We start from the raw sequence: 20,665 nt of genomic DNA, 5'->3' as shown, positions 1-20,665 counted from the left end.
AGGAACTTGTCTAACTTTGTCTTGAATCCCTGGAGGGTGTTTTCCCCTACAATAGACTCCGGAAGAGCATTCCAGCTCTCCACCACTCTCTGGGTGAAGAAGAACTTCCTTACGTTTATACGGAATCTATCTCCTTTTAACTTTAGAGAATGCCCTTTCGTTCTCTCTACCTTGGAGAGGGTGAACAACCTGTCTTTATCTACTAAGTCTATTCCCTTCATTATCTTGAATGTTTCGATCATGTCCCCTCTCAGTTTCCTCTTTACAAGAGAGAAGAGGCCCAGCTTCTCCAATCTCTCACTGTACAGCAACTCCTCTAGCCCCTTAACCATTTTAGTCGCTCTTCTCTGGACCCTTTTGAGTAGTACCGTGTCCTTCTTCATGTACGGCGACCAGTGCTGGACGCAGTATTCCAGGTGAGGGCATACCATGGCCCAGTACAGCGGCATGATAACCTTCTCCGATCTGTTTGTGATCCCTTTCTTAATCATTCCTAGCATTCTGTTCTCCCTTTTTGCTGCCGCCACGCATTGTGCAGACGGCTTCATCGACTTGTCGACCAGTACTTCCAAGTCTCTTTCCTGGGGGTTCTCTCCAAGTACCGTCCCGGACATCCTGTATTCATGTATAAGATTTTTGTTACCGACATGCATCACCTTACACTTATCCACACTTAACCTCATTTGCCATGTTGCGTCCCATTTCTCGAGCGTGTTTATGTCATGTTGCAAATCTTCGCAATCCTCCTGCGTCTTCACTACTCTGAATAACTTCGTATCGTCCGCAAATTTAATCACCTCACTCGTCATACCAATTTCCAGATCGTTTATAAATATGTTGAAGAGCACAGGCCCAAGCACCGAACCCTGTGGCACTCCACTGGTGACGCTTTTCTAGGACGAATATTGTCCATTTACTCCCACTCTCTGTTTCCTATCCGCCAGCCAGTTTTTAATCCACGGGAGTATTTTACCCTTGATTCCATGGCTCGCAATTTTTCAAAGTAACTCGCAACTCTCTGGTTCTATGTAGGTGTGAGCAACATCTCCAACTTTCTGCTCATGCCAGCCTTAGCTCTCTCTCTGATGCCACTTCCTCAGGTGACTTTAGAGGGAGGGTCAAGGCCAGTGCAAGAAGCAGGTTGCAGATTCTGTTCACACTGTTAAAGAACCAAAGAGGTATGTAGGACGGAGAGGAAGAGAGATGCCGGCATATCCACCAGACAGCAACTGGGGCAGTCTGCCCCCACCCCTACTACGCCACTGAATATAGTGCAATATGTAATAAACCAGGCACTAACAGAGCTATAGTTCCAACGAATTATAAAACAGTCTGACAATAAGAATCTAACAAAGCCCATACTTTCTGAAAAGATAACAATTGAAAATTTTTCCTAGCAGAAACTTCATCATACCTTCCGTATCAAACATACAGCATTCCACCAGGCTTATTCAAACAGAACAGAACTATTTTAAAAAACAATACAAAATTAGAAGCTTGTTAATTTGTTAAGTTAGACGTGCAACCGACCTTTTTCTATAAGTTGCGCACACCCAGTTTGCAAGCTAGTTGGGAATTTGGGCCCGCAGCTTTCTAGAATGAGCGTGGGTGGGTGTGCACGTTCACTTTGAATAGGGTTTTACCATATGACTCCAGAAAAAGGAGGATTGAGACATCCGGGCTTTACTTCTGATGCTTTCAGTGGAAGTAAAGCTCAGATGTTTCAATCCATCCTTCTTTTTCTGGAGCCATATGGTAACTCTAACTTTGATGCACTATCCCTGCATAATTTGATCACATTGATTATTGCTCCCTTCTCCAAATTATTTAAGAATGTTAAACAGCTTTGGTTCCATTACAGATCCCAAAACATTTCACTATTCACCTCTCGCCTGGAAACCTGACAATTTAGAGCTAATGTATATTTTAACTAATCCACAATAGGACATAACTTCCTATCCCCAGGAAACCACAGGCTAGTGAGCCTGTCGTGGGCAAAATACTGGAAACTATTGTTAAGAACAGATTTACCAGGCACATAGATAAACATGAATTATAAAACAGTGGAGCCACTGCAGGTTTAGCAAAGTCTTGTCTTATAAATCTTAAATTTTTGTGAAGGTGTTAATAAACATGGATAAGGGTGAACTTGTTGATATAAGGTAGGTGAATTTTCAGAAGGCGTTTGATAAAGTCCCTCATGAGAGACTCCTGAGCATAGGTGCCAGCTTTGTGGGTGCTGTGGGTGCCCGAGCACCCCCAATATTTTGGGGATCTCCTCTGACTAAACATCCTGTTGTGGTCTGGGACAGACCATGACAGAGGGAATGTGCAGCAGAGGCCACCGGAAGCCTGCTAGAATCACTACAGTACCGGCCATCCTCTGCAGGCTGTAATTAGTTTTTAAAGTGAGACCAGGAAGCCAGGGGGACACTGGACAATGGTGGAGAGAAGGGGGAAACATGCTGGCCTTCGGGGGGAGCCCCTTGATGTAGCTATTAGTAGTACACGGACGTAGGAATGGTGGAAGGGGGTCCAAAGAGAGGGACATATGCCAGACTGAGGGTGGGGGGAGAGTGAAGGGGTAGAAATAATGGGTCTGGAAACAGAGAAGAGGGAGAGAGATGGTGGACTATGGGATGGAGGGAGGGAAAGAAGGGGAGAGAGGTTGGACTCAAGGGGTGGTGTGGAGGGAGGGGGGATAGAGATACTGGATAGGAAAGTAGTTGGGAAGAGAAAGGGAGAGATGGTGGACCCTGGGTGGTGGGGAAGGAGGGAGAGATGCTGGATGAAAGGGTAGTTGAGCAAAGGAAAGATGGTGGATCTGGGGATGGTGGGATCTATCACTGCAGCCACTCCTTCACTCTTCGGGCCACCGTCAGTGTGAGTGAAGTAAACACGTCTTCTGTGGCTGGAAGCTTTCCCTCTACTACTGCTTTCTGGCTCTGCATAGGCGCAAAGCAGTAGCAGAGGGAAATCTTCTGGGCCACTTCACTCACGCTGCCGGCAGCCCAAAGAGTGCAAGAGTAGCTGTCTTATCAGAACCCATAGAGGAGAGGAACACAGGAGGATCACTGGAGAATCACAGGAGGGGGGGCATTGCTCATTTTAGAAATGCTGGACTGCAGGGATGGAGATGAAAAAAGGAAAGATGCCAGACTTCCAGGGTAGGGAGGGGAAGGACAGAGATGCCAGACCATGGTAGGAAGGAGGAGGGAAGAAAAGGACAGAAAAGGACAGAAAAGGAGATACCAGACCACAAGAAGGGAGAAAGGGAAGGAGAGAAATGTTGGACTTAGGGGGAAGAAAAAGACAGAGAGATGCGAGTCCACAAAAGGGGAGGAGGGAAAGGTAGGATGGGAGACAGATGGTGCACCAACGATCCAGTGAGATTTATCACACATTAGAATTTTTGAATTCACATTATATTGATACAGTATTAAGATGAAAATTTTTTTATGATTTTTTCACTAGTTCTCAGAGAGTGACTTTGAACTATTTATGCAATGACTGGACGGTAAACTCTTACCCTAAGAGAGGGTTTTCACCCCCTCTTCAGAGTTTCACTTCTCTGAGCATACCTTATAAAGTAATTTTCACTCTCTCAGCACTAGCTTTCAGCATAGTCAGGTCTTGTTTTGACTTTGATCCTTGAAGCAGGGCTGGCTCAACCTATGTACCAGGTGAGGCACTGGCCCAGGACGCTGGTGATAAAGGGCCCCAAAATCTCGGTCCAGCATCTCTTCCTCCCTCTTCCCTCTCTTCTGCGGGGAGGGAGGAAGAGATGCTGAATTGGGATTTGGGATTTTGACGCCCTTTATCACCTGTAGTTTAGGGGGAGAGCGGACTTGAGATTGAAGGGGAGGCGCTGGTGATAAAGGGCCCCAAAATCTCAGTCCAGCATCTCTTCATCCCTCTTCCCTCCCTTCTGCGGGCAGAGAGGAAGAGATGCTGAATTGGGATTTGGGATTTTGACGCCCTTTATCACCTGTAGTTTAGGGGGAGGGCGGACTTGAGATTGAAGGGGAGCTGTTGGATCATGGGTATGGGGAAGGCACTGATGCAAATGCTGGCACAGGGCACCTCAGTCTCTTGAGCTGGCCCTGCCTTGAAGATCTGTGGATGGGTAAAAGGAGGTCCGAGTTGTCTGCATCGTGGGATTGTGGGTTTCCAGAGGGAGACAGGCAGTAATTCATTTTCTCTGGCAGAGTCCCAGATTGGGCCTTCTTTCGTTTTGTTTTGGATGGTTGAAATGTTTTGTTTTAAATATAGGTAATGAAACAAAATAAACAACAAAATATTTAAAAAATAAAAAATGAAGTAAAAATAAAATAAAATTAATGTTGTGAGGTTTTTCTGTGCATTCCTGTGTGGAACAGTTGGACTAGAGGACACTGAAACCAACTGACAACAGATTTCAACAAAGACTTTCTTCCGTCAACACATGATTAAGCTGTGGAATGTTTTGCCAGAGGATGTGGTGAAGGCATCTAGTATTGCTGGGTTTACATGGGATTTGGATTAATTCCTAGAAAAAGAATCCATAAACAATTATTAGCCAGGTAGATTTGGAGAAAGCCATCACTCATCCCAGGAGCAAGCACCAAGAAATACGCTAGATCTGCTTCTTTAAATATGTTGGGTACTTTTTAACAACCCAACTGGCCACTGTGGACCAATGACCTGACTAACATCTCCAATTAATACAAATTATGCCATAACAGCAGCCATACTGGATCAGACCAATGGTCCATCTAGCCCAGTTTCCTGTTTCTCTAACAGTGGTCAATCCAGGTCACAAGTACCTGGCAGAAACCCAGATAGTAGCAACATTCCATGCTATTGATCCATGCTATGGACTTTTCTTACAGGAAGTATTTCAAACCTTTCTTAAACCCAGCTACACTAGGTGCTGTAACCACATCTGGCAATGAGTTCCAGAGCTTAACTATTCTTTGACTGAAAATATATTTCCTCCCATTTGTTTTAAAAGTATTTCCATGCAATTTAATTGAGTGTCCTTTGGTTTTTGTACTTAGAAACATGATGGCAGATAAAGGCCAAATGGCCCATCCAGTCTGCCCATCTGCAGTAATCATTATCTTTTCCTCTCTCTAAGACATCCCACATGCCTATCCCAGGCTTTCTTGAAATCTGACACAGTCCCTGACTTCACCACTCTTCCGGAAGAGTGTTCCACACATCTATCACCCTTTCTGTAAAAAAATATTTCTTTAGATTACTCCTGAGCCTATCACCTCTTAACTTCATCCTATGCCCTCTCATTCCAGAGCTTCCTTTCAAATGAAAGAGACTCGACTCTTGCGCATTTACATCACTTAGGTATTTAAACCTCTATCATATCTCCCCTCTCCCGCCTTTCCTCCAAAGTATACAGATTGAGATCTTTAAGTCTGTCCCCATATGCTTTATGACGAAGACCATGCGCCTTTTAGTAGACCTTCCTCTGGATCGACTCCATTCTTTTTATATCTTTTTGAAGGTGCGGCCTCCAGAATTGTACACAATATTCTAAATGAGGTCTCACCAGAGTCTTATACAAGGGCATCAATACCTCTTTTTTCCTACTGGCCATACCTCTCCCTATGCACCCAAGCATCCTTCTAGCTTTTGCCGTCAGCTTTTCAACCTGTTTGGCCACCTTAAGATTGTCACATTACGATCACACCCAAGTCCCCTCATGAAAGGGTGAAAATTTGATTCACTTTTACCCATTATACACCACTCGGGATTTTGTAGACCCAAACCTCTTTAGTCTTTAAGGAGAGGAGTTCCATCCCCTTAATCATTTTGGTCGCCTCTTCTTTGAACTTTTTCTAATTCCGCTATATCTTTTTTGAAATACGGCGACCAGAACTGTGCACAATACTCAAGGTGAGGAAGCACCATGGAGCCCTACAGAGGCATTAGAATATTCTCGGTCTTATTTACCATCCCTTTCCTAATAATTCCTAGCATTCTGTTTGCTTTTTTTGTCGCATCCAACACTCTGGGTAGAAGATTTTAGCATAGTGTTTAGAATGACACCCAGATCCTTTTCTTAGGTGCTGACTCCTAAAGTGGAGCCTAGCATCAGGTAACTATGATTTGGATTATTCTTCCTGATGTGCATTGCTTTGAATTTACATGGTAACATAGTAAATGACAGCAGTTAAAGACCTTAATGGTCCATCCAGTCTGCCCATTAAATTTCATCTGCCTTTGGATGCCCAGTCTTCCAATTTCCTAAGGTCTTTCTGCAATTTTTCACAGTCCTCATGTGTTTTGACAACTTTTGACTATTAAATTTGTAATCTATGCTAAAAACAATTGACCACAAGGCACACTGGTTACCAATTTCAGCTAGGATCAGACTTAAAAATCCTAAGCTTAGTTCACAATGAGTAGGGTTACCAGATGTCTGGAAAAACCCGGACATATCCTCTTTTTAGAGGATTGTCTGGGTGCCTGGATGGATTTTCCAAAACCCGGTAGTTTGTCCGGGTTTTGGAAAGCCCCGACCTCCCAGCTGTGTATAAAGGGCCTCTGAGCATCCGCTAACATGCTAACTTTTGTTAATGGCTGTGCATTAATGGAAACATTAGCACATGTGTGAGAAAACAAGAAGGCAGCCAGTCCTTAGATCCATCATAGGGGAAAAACAAAATCTAAGTTTAAATTTTTATTAGAAGTACTCCCAGGGTTGGATCTGCTCCGGGTAATGACTAAGGTGACCATACATCCCATTTTGAATGGGACCGTCCCATTTTTAGATACCCTGTCCCATTGTCCCCACACACAACTTCGGGATGCCGAAATGTCCTGTTTTCAGGGACAGCGTCCTGAAGCAGTGCGCGGAGACAACGGGACAGGCGATCGCTTCCTGTTCCTCCCTGCCTCGCAAAAAAAAAGCCTCCCTCCAGCGCCCGATTCAAACCTCCCCGGTCTGCTGCTGCTACTGCTCCTCCTTACCTCCTTCCAGCACAGATTCAAACCCTCCACCGCTCCTGCTAATTGTTATTGGCTGGCTTAGAACTTCCTCTCTGACACCAGTATTGATATCGGGAAGAAGGCTTCTGGGCGGCAATTAGCAACAGTGGCGGCGGGTTTGAATCAGCGCGGGAGGGAAGGAGAGAGGCTGGCAAACAACAGCGGTGGCTGAAGAGACACGTATCATGAACCTTGGTAATTTTCCTTAGGCATATGTTGTTTAAAGCTGTAAAGCCAGACCCTGTTTGTCTTTCCCTCTTTGAAAATACTACAAGGACATTTATGTTTGAAAAGATATGTTTGAAAAGATATGTTCTTATCTTGTTGTGAGTGACTTTAATTGTTTTTATAAGCCGTATTTGCAAACAGTTTTAGTTAAGAGGTTTTGCTGGCCCAAGGCTTTTCTGACCTTTTGGACTTCAGTTTCCAGATAGAAAAAACGCTGATGTCTTTAAAGTTTCATGTGACCTGTGTCCATATATGGTTTGTGTTTACGTCACATGCTGACACATGCTGAAAACACTGATTCATGAATGATATAAAAGATGTGAAGCTCATAATAAAATTTGGACATGTTTTGGAAGATGATTTCTGGTCTTTAAGATATGTCCCCAGGTACCTGACTTCCAAATGACAGAGACAGAGAAAGTATGGGGCAGGAATTGGGACCTAAATCCTTTTCAGTGGCGGCGGACCGGGGGGAGGGGGAAGGAAGGAGGGAGCCTTTTTTTTTTTTGCGCGGCAGGGAGGGTAGGAGGGAGGCAAGCAAGCAGGCTGGCTTTGGCGTGGCAGGGAGGGAGGTAGGTAGGTAGGCAGACAGGCAGGCTGGCTTCAGGGGTGGGGGTGGGACAAAGTCTGGAAGGCAGTGAGGGGGATATAGGAAGGAGGCACTGGGGGCACTAAGGACATAGGAAGGTGCACTAAGGACATGGGAAGGAGGCACTGGGGACACTAAGGACATGGGAAGGAGGCACTGGGGGCACTAAGGACATAGGAAGGAGGCACTGAGGGCACTAAGGATATAGGAAAGGGCACTAAGGATATAGGAAGGAGATACTGAGGGCACTAAGGACATAGGAAGGGGCACTAAGGACATGGAAAGGAGGCACTGGGGGCACTAAAGATATAGGAAGTAGGCACTGAAGGCACTAAGAATATAGGAAGGGGCACTAAGGATATAGGGAAGAGGCACTGAGAGCACTAAGGATATAGGAAGGGACACTAAGGACATGGAAAGGAGGCACTGGGGGCACTAAGGACATAGGAAGGAGATACTGAGGGCACTAAGGACATAGGAAGGGGCACTAAGGACATGGGAAGGAGGCACTGGGGCCACTAAGGATATAGGAAGGAAGGAGGGAGGGAATATAAGGGACAATTGTTGGGCCTGAGGGCAGAAAGAAAGGATGCACAGTCAGATGGAAATGCAACCAGAGACTAATGAAATCACCAGACAGCAAAGGTAGGAAAAATAATTTTATTTTCAATTTAATGATCAAAATGTCAGTTTTGAGAATTTATATCTGCTGTCTATATTTTGCACTATATCTGTCTATTTTTCTATAGTTACTGAGGTGACATTGCATATTTTAAAGTCATCTGCCTTGACATCTTTGAACGCCCCCAAATATAAATGATTACTAACATTTTTTCTGCGTATAGTGTGCTTTGTAGTTTTTAAAAATTTTATGGTTACCATTATGAATTAATAAGATATCGTGTGTACATGAAAAATGAATGGAAGAAATTGGGGGCGGGATTACTGACAATTAATAGATGTCCCGTTTTGATGAAAAAAAATAAATGGTCACGTTAGTAATGACGGATATATGATTGAGTTTTTTAAAGTTTTCCAAATTACAGACCAATTTCCTTAATGAATATGGATGGGAAAATATTAGCTAAACTCCTGGCTTTGAGACTAGCAAAAGCCCTCCCCCATATTATTGGCATGCATCAGATGGGTTTTGCTTCTCAGAGACAGTCCTCTAATAATACCAGATTGGCATTCCATATGCTTACTATGGCAAAGTCTATGGATACTCTGGCCTTCTCGTTATCCTTGGATGCTGAGAAAGCCTTTGATCGCGTAGAATGGTTTTTCATGTATCAAGTGATGAGTGGGTTCAGAATTAGACCTAGTTTTGTACAAATGATTAAAACTCTTTATAGTTTTCCATCAGCTAGAAGGAAACAGAATATTTTCATGCAGTCATCACAGTGGAAACTGATAGTGTGAGGTTCAGCCTGTGATGGATACTAACACACTGAGGTTCTTCAGTGCCATACACTGATCTGCAAGGCTCTTCTTTATACCACTTTTCAATTAATTTGAAATAGAAATCAATTTTCTGTAGAGACACATGCTAAATATTCTCTATGCTCCTTTCTAGGTTTCATTGCTTCCGACATGACCTCGAGAAACTCCAGCACGCAGCTCTGGCTTATAACACATTACCATGAGAACGGCTCTCTCTATGAATATTTGCAGAGGACCACTGTGGACCCTGAAGGGAGCCTTTTGCTAGCATTGTCCATCATCTGTGGTCTTGTGCATCTTCACGTCGAGATTTTTGGAACTCAGGGAAAACCAGCCATAGCACATCGGGATCTGAAGAGCAGAAACATCTTAGTAAAGAAGAACAAGCAGTGCTGCATTGCAGATCTGGGTGAGAATGGGGTTCAAAAGAAGTAGTCAAGTGTTGTACAGTACTCGCCCAAAATCCACGGGGGTTCCGTTCCAGAAACACCTGCAAATTTTGAAAAACCGCAAATATGGTTTTTCAGCTGATCGAAGGCAGGAAAGGGCAGCTGGGGTGCCGGCGGGCGCTTAAATTGTACTTACGAAGCCGGGCACATTTTCCAACCGACTCTTTCTGGTACTAAAGTCATGGTTACACCAGAAAGCAGCTCCAGATTGGTGTAACCATGACTTTAGTACCAGGAAAAGGCGGTCAGAAAATACCACGGATTACTGAGTCTGCGATTTGCGAACCGCAAATTCACGGGGGTTTACTGTACTTTGTATGCTAATATACTTCCTATAGGGAGTAAATTTCTCAAATCTTCTGTGTATTTATGATCAAACTATATACACAGGATTATAATAAATATTCTGTGATATGCTCAGACTCAAACAAAAATCTGCATTAAACTGCAGAACCCAGGGAACCATCACCACACTATCTGTGTCCCCTTATAACCACCAAGAAGCCACAAAAAGTGGGGAAATGAAAAGTCACAAAAGGTCACCAGTCGATATGTAAATCAAAAACAGTCTTTATTCACAGAAATGTCTAAAAAGACTCAACATGGCCGTGTTTTGGCTGTAGAGCCTACATCAGAAGATACTCCAAATCTCAGGCATGCACATTGCACAGTAATAATTAAAACATGGAACAAAGTGAAATATACCAGGTAAAGCTATAAAAGTATAGAAAATAAAATCCATAAATATTAAAAATAAAAAAATATCAAAACATATCTTTTTAATAAAATGAACTATTCCTGGCCCCAATCATCCTTGCAGTTCCCCCTTGTGCTAAATAATAATGTGTGTTTCAATCCCAGTATCCCAAAACTCTCCAATCTTCAACTCAAGCTGAGTTTAGCTGACGCTTCCTCGGGAAGAGTGACTAATTAAAAATACCAAACATATAATTTCACATATCAGTCTGACACATTAATATACACTCATCCAACTAATTAAATCCATTAACATAAAACTTACAATTTAGTGCGTCGGGCAAAGCAAAACATCCAAACCATTAGGTCCACAAGAACACCACAATGCCTAAATTGAAAACCCACTCATGCGTAATAAATAATGTCAACTATGTCATACGTCGCCAGGGAATGGCTGCCATTACCTAATCAAATACAGCTCAAAATCATCAAACACAGTGAACCATGCCACTTCCTTATTCAGTCCTCTAGGTTAGAGAATGACATGGGGACCGTTTACCACGGTAAACCGTGGTTACTGCAGTAAATCTGCAGGAATAGAGACATTTGCAACTGGTTTACCGCAGGAATGGGGACAAGACCTTTCATCGCCCTATGGGAATGAGGACAAGACCTTTTACCACCCCATGGGAGCAGTGAAAAGTTTTGCTCCTGTGGAAAAAAAATTGCGCCTGCGTCAGACTTGGCATCTTCTCCCCAGCTCCTCTTGCGCCTATTTTAACTTCAGGAGCCAGCCATGCCTAATGAAGACAGAAGGAACCCAAAACGAAAGCCTGAGACCAATGTGATTTGAAGAATAATAAGGCAGAAAAAATAAATTTTATATTTTGTGATTGCAATATTTCAGATTTGAAATATGTCTCCTGCTAGAGCTGGTATTAGACATAACTGGGGACCGCAAAGTCCAGGCTGTGCTTCTTTAGCTTCCAGCTGGCTTAGGGCTCTCTCTCTGACCAGGGGGCAGTTGCCCTCCCCTAACACTATTCCTGCCATTTGTGACTAAAGTATTCTGTTAACTTGATTTTTCTATGTAGTAGCATTCTGTAGTAATTTGGTTTGTTCAGTTTTCACAATAGTGGAATGGATATTTGTGAAAGGGAGGGGAGACAGGGGTTTTGTTGATCCTTGCTCTGTATATTATTTGTGTTTATAAAATGACAACTGTACAGAATATTGTCTCTTTTTATACTTTAATAAAATAAGTTCAGTATAAAATTATAACTATTCGAGGCTTGTGCAGATGGGATCTGACAGTTTGCAGGGCGGGGACAGGGACTGAGCTCGTGGGGACGGTGCAGGGACAGGGACTGAGCTCACGGGTCAGGGCAGGGATGGGGATGAGCTCACGGGGACAGGGCGGGAATGGTGATAAATTTTTTCCCCATGTCATTCTCTACTCTAGGTGTCACAGTTTTCCAGTAAAATATGAAGCAGTAAAATTTGTGAAATGTCGCCAGCTGTTGTTAAGTTGATTTGTAATAGCACCACACATTTTAAATCCTCCATAGAGTGTCCACATGAAACCCAATGTTCAACTAAAGGTGCTTGCATACTTTGATGCCTAATGTAACTTAAATATTCTGCAATCCGTATCTTGATAGCCCACTTCATTTGACCTACATAGTAAAGTCCACAAGGGCACATAACTCGTAATACAGTATACAACCCAAGAGGTGTTGCAGTCTGTAAGAGATTTCAAATAAAACTGCTTCTCACTATGGAAAATGGCAATAGTGTTTGTCTCAATCATGTATACCGTACATAGTAAATGCAATTACTGCATTTTTGGTGACCTGGCAGTTGGACAAGATTGTGTGGACCAATGTTCAGCAGGAGGGATAATGCACTTAAAGTTAAGCAAATTATTTTCAGCCAGCTTATCTATTTAAATCAGTCAGCCAAATATGCAGTCCTATACTTAAGCAAACCAGTGGCGTAATGTGTTGGGATTCCAAAGCCCTGCCGGCCGAAGACCTCCTCCCCACCAAAAGAATTTACATGTCGGGTGGCCACCAGCATTGTCCCAGAGCCACCACTATTCCCAGCCACAGGACACTCTCCCTCATGCATGCTCAGTTTTCATGCTTGCGCAAAACAGCATACGCACACAGGAACAGTGCTGGCAGTTGCCCAACAAGTAAATTCTTTGATGGGGAGGAGGTCTTCAACTGACTTGTCTTGAGGATCCCACCAAGCAAAAAACAAAAGGAATTGACCCCAAAATATCCACAAAGAAGAAAATCCAGAGAAAACCAAAAAAAACTCTGTGGAGTGACGATGTTCCCAAATGGACTTTATTTGAAAGTATCAAAGTTCCAAAGGTACACTAAAATCATCCACATAAAATAATTCCATCCACATAAAAGTAAATCATCCACATAAGAGCCTTAAAGGACCTAGTCCGCTAGGGATACAGCATAGGTATGCCGTTTACCTTAAGAGGGGCAGGGGGGTGGTGGGGGGAAGGAGCAGAAATTAAATTTGGGTTTGCATTAGTTGGGGAAGGGGGCAGAGATGAAATTTTTGGCCCACCCTCTTTGCTCAAGGGCCCACCCTAAATCAGCTTCCTGACTATGCTACTGAAGCAAACAAGTTATCCATGGAAGTTAGGACAGGTATTTCCACAATCCTTCTTAAATGGATAAAAGCACAGAATACTGGCTGTGCCTGGATAACTTTTGACCCCGCTTTCAGGAATGCCTGCCAGCTCCTCCTCCTCTAGGCTGGACATAAAAAGGGCAATTCGGGAACTGCATGCCTGTAGTTAGGCCTGTGTGTACACTATGCACTGTTCTACAAAATAACAAGTAACTGCACTGACACACTGCATAGGGTTAGCAGACGTCTGGGAAAACCCAGACGTCTGGGAAAGCCCAGACATGTCCTCTTTTTGTCTGGGCTCCTGGATGGACTTTCCAAAACCCGGCATTTGTCCGGGTTTTGGAAAGCTTCGACGAGCTCCGGCCGCATCTGGAGGGCCTCTGAGCATGGGAGTAATCTCAGTTTCTTAAATGGCAATTCAATAACTCAGCACCTGCAATCACAGGTAGGTGCCAAGAAAATCGGCACTTATTCATATAATTACACAATATATTGGCTATTTTATATGGTAGTGCTTAAGTGCTATAGCATGTAGCAACAAGGTCATACATGTGTACGGAACATGGGAGGGACAAGGGCATGTCTCCAAATGAAAATAAAATATACACAAAACTATAGAAAAACAGGAGCCCCTAGAGATTTTGGCCATACCGTTGGAAAATTTTCCCCCTATTGTGAGAGCTTATTACTTTAATATTAGAAATCCTCAACGGGAATCTACTCCAGCTGAACTGCCTGTAGATAGACAGGCGGATATGAATTTATCTTCACTTTTGGAAACTTCTTTAGAAGTAGTTACTGATAGAACTACCATGCTTGTGACTCTTGCTTTGGAAAGTGACAGGGAATTTGTTCTTCGTCTATATTTCCGTCACAAGAATGACCAGTTTTTAGGCTCACATGTTAGAATTTTTCCAGATTTATCTCAAAAAACCCAGAGACGTAGGAAAGAAATCTTGGCCTTGAGGCCTAGAGCTCTTGCTCTGGGGGCAACATTTCTTGTTAAGTATCCTGCAAAATGTTTTGTTACCTATCAGAATAAAAAAATTTTGTTCTTTGAGCCTAAACAACTTACAGAATTTATAGAGTCGAGAGAAAGGTTGGTAACCGTACCTGATGTTATATGATTTGCCAGCGGCTGTAGGAAGGTGTATCTTTTGCTGTCTCTTTTATAATAGGTTAGTAATTTCCTCAGTGTTATTTCTGTTCTTGATCTCTTCTATTGTGGACTAAATAAGAGCTATATTTTCTTTTCTCTATATTTAATATTTATAACTTTATATTTCTTGATCTGTAACAAGTTATACATATGCTTGTAAAATTGAAAATGTAATAAAAAAAAAAGAAAAACAGGAGCCCCACAAACCATGGTAGCAGAGGAAACCAGTGGGGATGACAAAAAACCGAAGAGAAAAATCTTGGATCTTAGAAAATATCTTTTCTTATAGATTAAATTCATCTTCACAGCTCAGGTATCAAAGGTCTCGACACAAGCTGTGTTTCAACATAGCTGCCTGCATCAGGAGTCCATCAATATAAAAACATAAGAATAACCTTACTGGGTCAGACCAATGGTCCATCAAGCCCAGTAGCCCGTTCTCACGGTGGCCCATCCAGGTCACTAGTACCTGGCCAAATCCCAAAGAGTAGCAACATTCCATGCTACCGATCTAGGGCAAACAGTGGCTTCCCCAAAAAATATTGAATTAAGACCATATTCGAGGGGCTGCTGAAAAGTTCTCAGCCCAAACAACAAAGTTGGGGCAGTCTCCATTGAGGGCTATACACTTAGTCCAGCGATCTTCCACTTTTTTGTTCTGTATTTTTCTGACAGGATGAAAAAAGTGGAAAATCACTGGACTGCCCCAACTTTGTTGGTTGGGCTGAGAACTTTTCAGAGGCCCTTCATAGGTAAATGGCTGTAAAATCCCATACTCGTACAAACAAGAGAAACTAGCGAGGTGTTTGTATGTAGTATTGATGGACTCCTATGGACAGCTATGTCAAAACACAGCTCATGTCAGTCCTTTGACACCTGACCTTTGAAAGTGCATTTCATCTCTCCTTTTTTGGTTGTCCTCACTAGTTTATTCATGTCTCCAACTTACACACGCAACATTAAATATTATAAATGAATGTGTTGCATAGTGTACCCATTCACGCCTGCCATTGATCTAGTGTAAATGGTCGTGCCAAAATTCTGGTTTAAGCTAGTATTCTACAACAGCATCTTGATGCACTGATGCCTTTACAGTATATAGAATTGACATCAAGTTATAGAATTGTCTTCTTACATTTTTGTGCGTTATTTGTGGGTCTTCTAATATTGCTGGGTTCCTCTTGATTATTTACAGGTCTAGCAGTGATGCATTCCCAGACCAGTGATTACTTAGATATTGGGAACAACCCTAGAGTCGGCACCAAACGTTATATGGCACCTGAAGTCTTGGATGAAACAATCCGCACTGACTCATTTGAATCTTACAAGCGCACAGATGTCTGGGCATTTGGCCTGGTGCTCTGGGAAATTGCCAGAAGAACAGTCATTAATGGTAAGGAATTATCAATGACAATAATATATTAACAAATGTGTCACACTGAAGGCCATGGAAGTATTATCAGTGTATGTCCCGTCTTCAATCCCCTGATGCAGCTGTTTTTGTTCAGCGAAACAAGGTCCTTTGTCGGGAGATGAAGGAGCACTTTTGGAAAGTTATCGAGTATCAGTGGGTCTTTGAAAACCAGCAACGACTTCAAATGAGCTCAGATAAGTGACTGGCATGCACACACTGTTGGTGTCTGTTCTACCTTTGTGGTTAAGTGGAGTGTTTTTTTCTTTTTAAGAAATTTTATTGAATTTTCAGCCATTGGCAGTGCATTACAAATAATATAACATTAAAAGCTTGCATAAAATGCACCTTAGTACACAAAATATAAATGAAACAACCATTTTCCCCCCTATCATCCAATTATTAATACATTAAATCATTTTTATTACAATAATATACTCATATATTTTAACCCCTCAAATTATCCCTCCCTCCCCTACCCCCCCTGGATGTGCTTGAGGCTTTTTTCTCCACTTACTTAAGTGAGCTCCTCAACCTCGGGTGAACTGGCCTTCAGTGTGACACATGTATTAACATATTACTGTGACTGTGAAGCATTCAGCAGAGTTTTCTAGTCTTTAGGCTCCTTTTACGAAGGTGCGCTAGCGGTTTTATCACACGCACCGGATTTGCGCCTACTCAAAAGGAGGCGGTAGCGGCTAGCGCACACAGCAATTTAGCACGCACTAATCTGCGCGTTCAGGCCCTAGCGCACCTTCGTAAAAGGAGCCCTTTGCTTTTGAAGGAATTATTAATGCCTTACAGTCACATCAAAAGTTGCCTAATGCAATGAGAATCACATATACAGACCAAACGCTCTCACCCAGCGGGTGGCGGGGGGGATATCTACTTAGCTCTTGGAATCCAGTTTGCAATACATTTGTTCTACATTTTTAAATAATAATATATGAGAACTTAAGAAGGAACATAAGATAAGCCATGCTGAGTCAGATTAAGGTCTATCAAATCTACCATCCTGTCTTCGACACTGGCAAGTCCGGGTTACAAGTACTCAACATATCCTAAAAGATAAATCTATTTCTCATAGCTCTACCTGATTAATCATTTTTAAGGTCTTTTCTTCCAGGAATTTGTCCAAACCTCTTGCGAACCGCACAATGCTAGTTGCCTTGACAACATCCTCTACCAATAGATTGTACAATTTCATTGCGTGCATGTCTGGTTTTGTCTGTTGCTTGTTAGTTTCATGGAATTTCCTCTTGTTTTAATGTTATTTGAAATGTTTTACCCCCAGTAATATTTTTAAAAATTTCCATCATGTCCCTTCTTTATAAAAATGCATTTGAACGGTAAAAGCTACAAGGTCACCAAATTACAACTGCTTTATCCTACTGTTGTTTCCTTTTATGTACTCCTTGCATTGTAGTTTTTCCCTCTTTCCTTTTGATCCTGTCTTCGTGTACTAGTCTATGTGTCAGTATTTTTTCCCCAAGTACTATGTTTGTCATACCCTATTTTAAATTTTGTACATCGCATTGAATATATGATAATGCATTTTAATCGAAATTTTATTAAACTTGAAACTTCTCGGCTGTCTCTTTTTTAAGGCTAAAAAGTTCTGTTTTCATTTTTCTTCATAAGGGAGGTGCTCCATCCCCTTTATCGTTTTTGTTGCCCTTTGACTATTTTCTAGTTCCTCTTTTTGAGATGGAGGAAATGCACGATATCTAAGGTGAACAATGGACCTATACAGACACATAATAGTATTCTCTGTTTTGTTCTCCATCTCTTTTCGAATAATCCCCAACATTCTATTTTATTTTTTTTTTTTTTTAACATCAATGGCACACTAGGCTGAAAATGTCAACATATCGACCACAGTGACTCCAAGATCTTTTTCTTGAGTGGTGACTCTAACTCAGAACCCAGCAATTTGTACTCATAGTTGGCGTTATTTTTCCTTATATGCAGAATTTTGCATTTGCCCACATTAAATTTCATCTGCTGCTTTGATGCCCTGCTTCCCAGTCTCAGAACATCTTTTGCCATTATAATGCCATATAATTTAAATAATTTTGTGTCATTTGCAAATCTGATCAAATCTCACATTGCTCCTTTCTCCAGATCATTTATGAATATGTTAAACAGCATAGATCTCAGTATAGACCCTTAGGGCTCCTTTTACAAAGGCGCATTGGCGGCTTAACGTGCGTAATACCGCACGCTAAACCGCTGGCCGCGCTAGCCGCTACTGCCTCCTCTTGAGCAGGCGGTAGTTTTTAGGCCAGCGCGGGAGTTAGCGTGTGATGAAAAGTCACTTGCGTTAACCCTGCTAGCGTGGCTTAATAAAAGGAGCCCTTAGTGAACTCTAGTACTAACTAACCCCTTTTCATTTGGAAAACCAATCGTTCATTCCTATTCTCTGTTTCATGTCTTTTAGCCAGTGTCCAAATTACACAAAGACATTGCCTTCTAACCCATGACGTTTTAATTTCCTGAAAAGCGTCTTCTGATTACTTTCTGTGGTAATGTTCAAAGGGTTAGATGCAATTTACATGTGTTAAAAGCTGATTTGCACATGTTTTTTTCCTGTAAAAGATTCAATTGAAGATTTATTGTGCTTTCTGATCATATGTTTACAAATGGTAAAATTTGGATGAATGTGAATAGTTTCAAGCTGAATCTTGTAAAGACTCAAATTTAGTTTTTTTAAAATCAAATAATGTTACCCTCAACAAGGTACCCTCTTCTGTCAAAGTAGATGATGTTGAGATCACTGTAGATATCATAGGGTCATGGCAGACTCCTATGCATCTTTTAAAACACAGTTTAAGAGTAACATTCAGAAAACCTTTATCAGGTTGAAATTATGATTGAAGGGCTTTAAATTTTCATACTGTTTTGTAGGCTATTACATAGTAACATAGTAAGTGACGGCAGGAAAGACCTGAACGGTCCATCCAGTCTGCCCATTAGTTATTCTAATTAAAAACACATGATTAAATTAACTTGCCTCTTCTTTGATATTTCTGGGCCATATACTAAAGTCCACCTGGTAGTGTCCTAGGTTCCGACTGCTGAAGTTGCCATCTAAGCTCACTCCAGCCTATCCAACCATCCCGTTGTTTGTAGGATATCTACTATAAAGTCTGGCCTATAACATCCTCATGTTACAAGTTAGTGGAGTTCCCATTGATGCCCTCCCCAGCCCATCCTACACCAATCCGGACAAGTCTGTCCAATACCGGCCTTAGTTCTTTAATTTATACAATTTGTTTTCTAATTAGAGATCCTCTATGTTCCAAAACCAGACTTAATTTTAATTTCTGGTGGAATTCGTTGTGTCACCTATATAGAATGGAATGATCACTGGCGGTACAGAATGGAAAGTATAAAAGTTTTATAAAAATATGGGAACCATTAACATCTTTTTGTCATGATTAAATGCCATTTTTCTATTAATTATACACCACTTAGTGTTGAAAGAGGGGATGGGTTTAATAGGAGGGTTTATGATCTTATAATGAATAATGGGCTTAGAGGGAGGGTGGGGGAGGGTGGCATTTATATTTATAAGATACAATGATAAGATGTTCAAGTGGTCTAATTAATTGTGTTTATTATGAATTTTGTACACTTGATTAAAGTTTAAAAATGAATAAAGAATTAAAAAAAAAAAAAGAGATCCTCTATGTTTATCCCATGCATTTTTTAATTCCATCACCGTTTTCCTCTCCACCACCTTCTTCGGAAGGGCATTCCAGGCATCCACCACCTTCTCCGTGAAAAATAATTTCCTAACATTACTCCTAAGTCTTCCTCCCTGCAACCTCAAGTTATGCCCTCTAGTTTTACCATTTTCCCTTCTCTGGAAAAGATTTGGTTCCATGTTTATCATATCTCTCCTGTCTCTCCTCTAGAGTATACATGTTTAGGTCTTCCAGTCTCTTCTCGTACTTCTGGTTCAAACCCCTTACCATTTTCATCGCCTTCCTGTGGACCGCTTCAAGTCTTTCTATATTCTTCACCAGATATGACCTCTAAAACTGAATATAATACTCCAAGTGGCATCACCAATGATCTATATAGGGACATCAATACCTCCCTTTTTCTGCAGGCCATTCCTCTTTCTATACAGCCCAGCATCCTTCTGGCTACAGCCACTGCTTTATCACACTGTTTAGATGCCTTTAGATCCTCAGACACAAGGTCTCTGTCTGTGCTTATCAGCTTCTCAACTCCCAGCACAAATAATTCCCTCGGATTTCTACTCCCAAAAATGCATCACTCTTCACTTCTTCGCATTGAATCTTAGTTGCCAGATGTTAGACATTAGACCATTCTTCTACCACCAATTTTTTATCATTTTAACTCTTTGTTTTGGGGATTTCCAAAATATGTGTTATATGCACTTCAGGTAGCCCAGAACACAACTATGAGACTACTCATTGGCCATTCTCAGAATGATCATATTACACCGGTATTGAATGATCTTCACTGGCTCCAAATATATTGGCAAGTAAAATTCAAAGTGCTGACTCTCACTTAGAAAGCACTGAATATTGATGGGCCTGCCTCTTCTCTTAGAATTTACCATCCTAGTTGGTGTTTAAGCTCTGTTGATAAGATACTCTTGGATATTCCTCCATTTAAACAAATTAGACTTGATACATTCTGAAATTGTTTTATTTTTTGGTTGCATTTAAGAATATACATCAATGAAAATCTTAGAGCAAAGATCAGAAGCTATTAAACAAAATTCCAATAAAAATATAGCAAAGAAACCACAATATTAGAATGCCCGTTAGACCACATTAGGGAGAGACCAGACAGAATAACCAGAAGGAGTTAATATCAATTTCTAAATTAAATACAGGAATAAAGAGTGATTATCTTCATAAACATTTGGACAGTTCAAACAAAGAGGGTCTCCTGAAGCAATTAAGACTCCCTTCCTACAATTGTGAGGGTTTATTGAAAACATAGGAATGTCGATCAAGAAATATCACACATTTACAGGGATATCTTAACTGAAATCT

The 20,665-nt window shown here is 41.6% G+C and overlaps 1 protein-coding gene across 4 annotated transcripts in view; it reads left to right on the top strand.

Annotated features, from left to right (window-relative positions):
- LOC117357102 (serine/threonine-protein kinase receptor R3-like) overlaps nucleotides 1-20,665 on the top strand; it is a 141,286-nt gene that overhangs the window by 86,901 nt on the left and 33,720 nt on the right. For all 4 annotated transcript variants that reach the window (XM_033937357.1, XM_033937358.1, XM_033937356.1 and 1 more), the window contains 2 exons: nucleotides 9,384-9,659; nucleotides 15,411-15,608. In XM_033937357.1, the coding sequence (XP_033793248.1) occupies nucleotides 9,384-9,659; nucleotides 15,411-15,608 (474 nt within the window). The remainder of the gene's footprint in view (nucleotides 1-9,383; nucleotides 9,660-15,410; nucleotides 15,609-20,665) is intronic.

Source organism: Geotrypetes seraphini, chromosome 3 (assembly GCF_902459505.1).
Source record: "Geotrypetes seraphini chromosome 3, aGeoSer1.1, whole genome shotgun sequence".
NCBI lineage: Eukaryota > Metazoa > Chordata > Amphibia > Gymnophiona > Dermophiidae > Geotrypetes > Geotrypetes seraphini.
The sequence above is the reverse complement of the archived record's forward strand: the minus strand, read 5'-3'. Positions and strand labels throughout refer to the sequence as shown.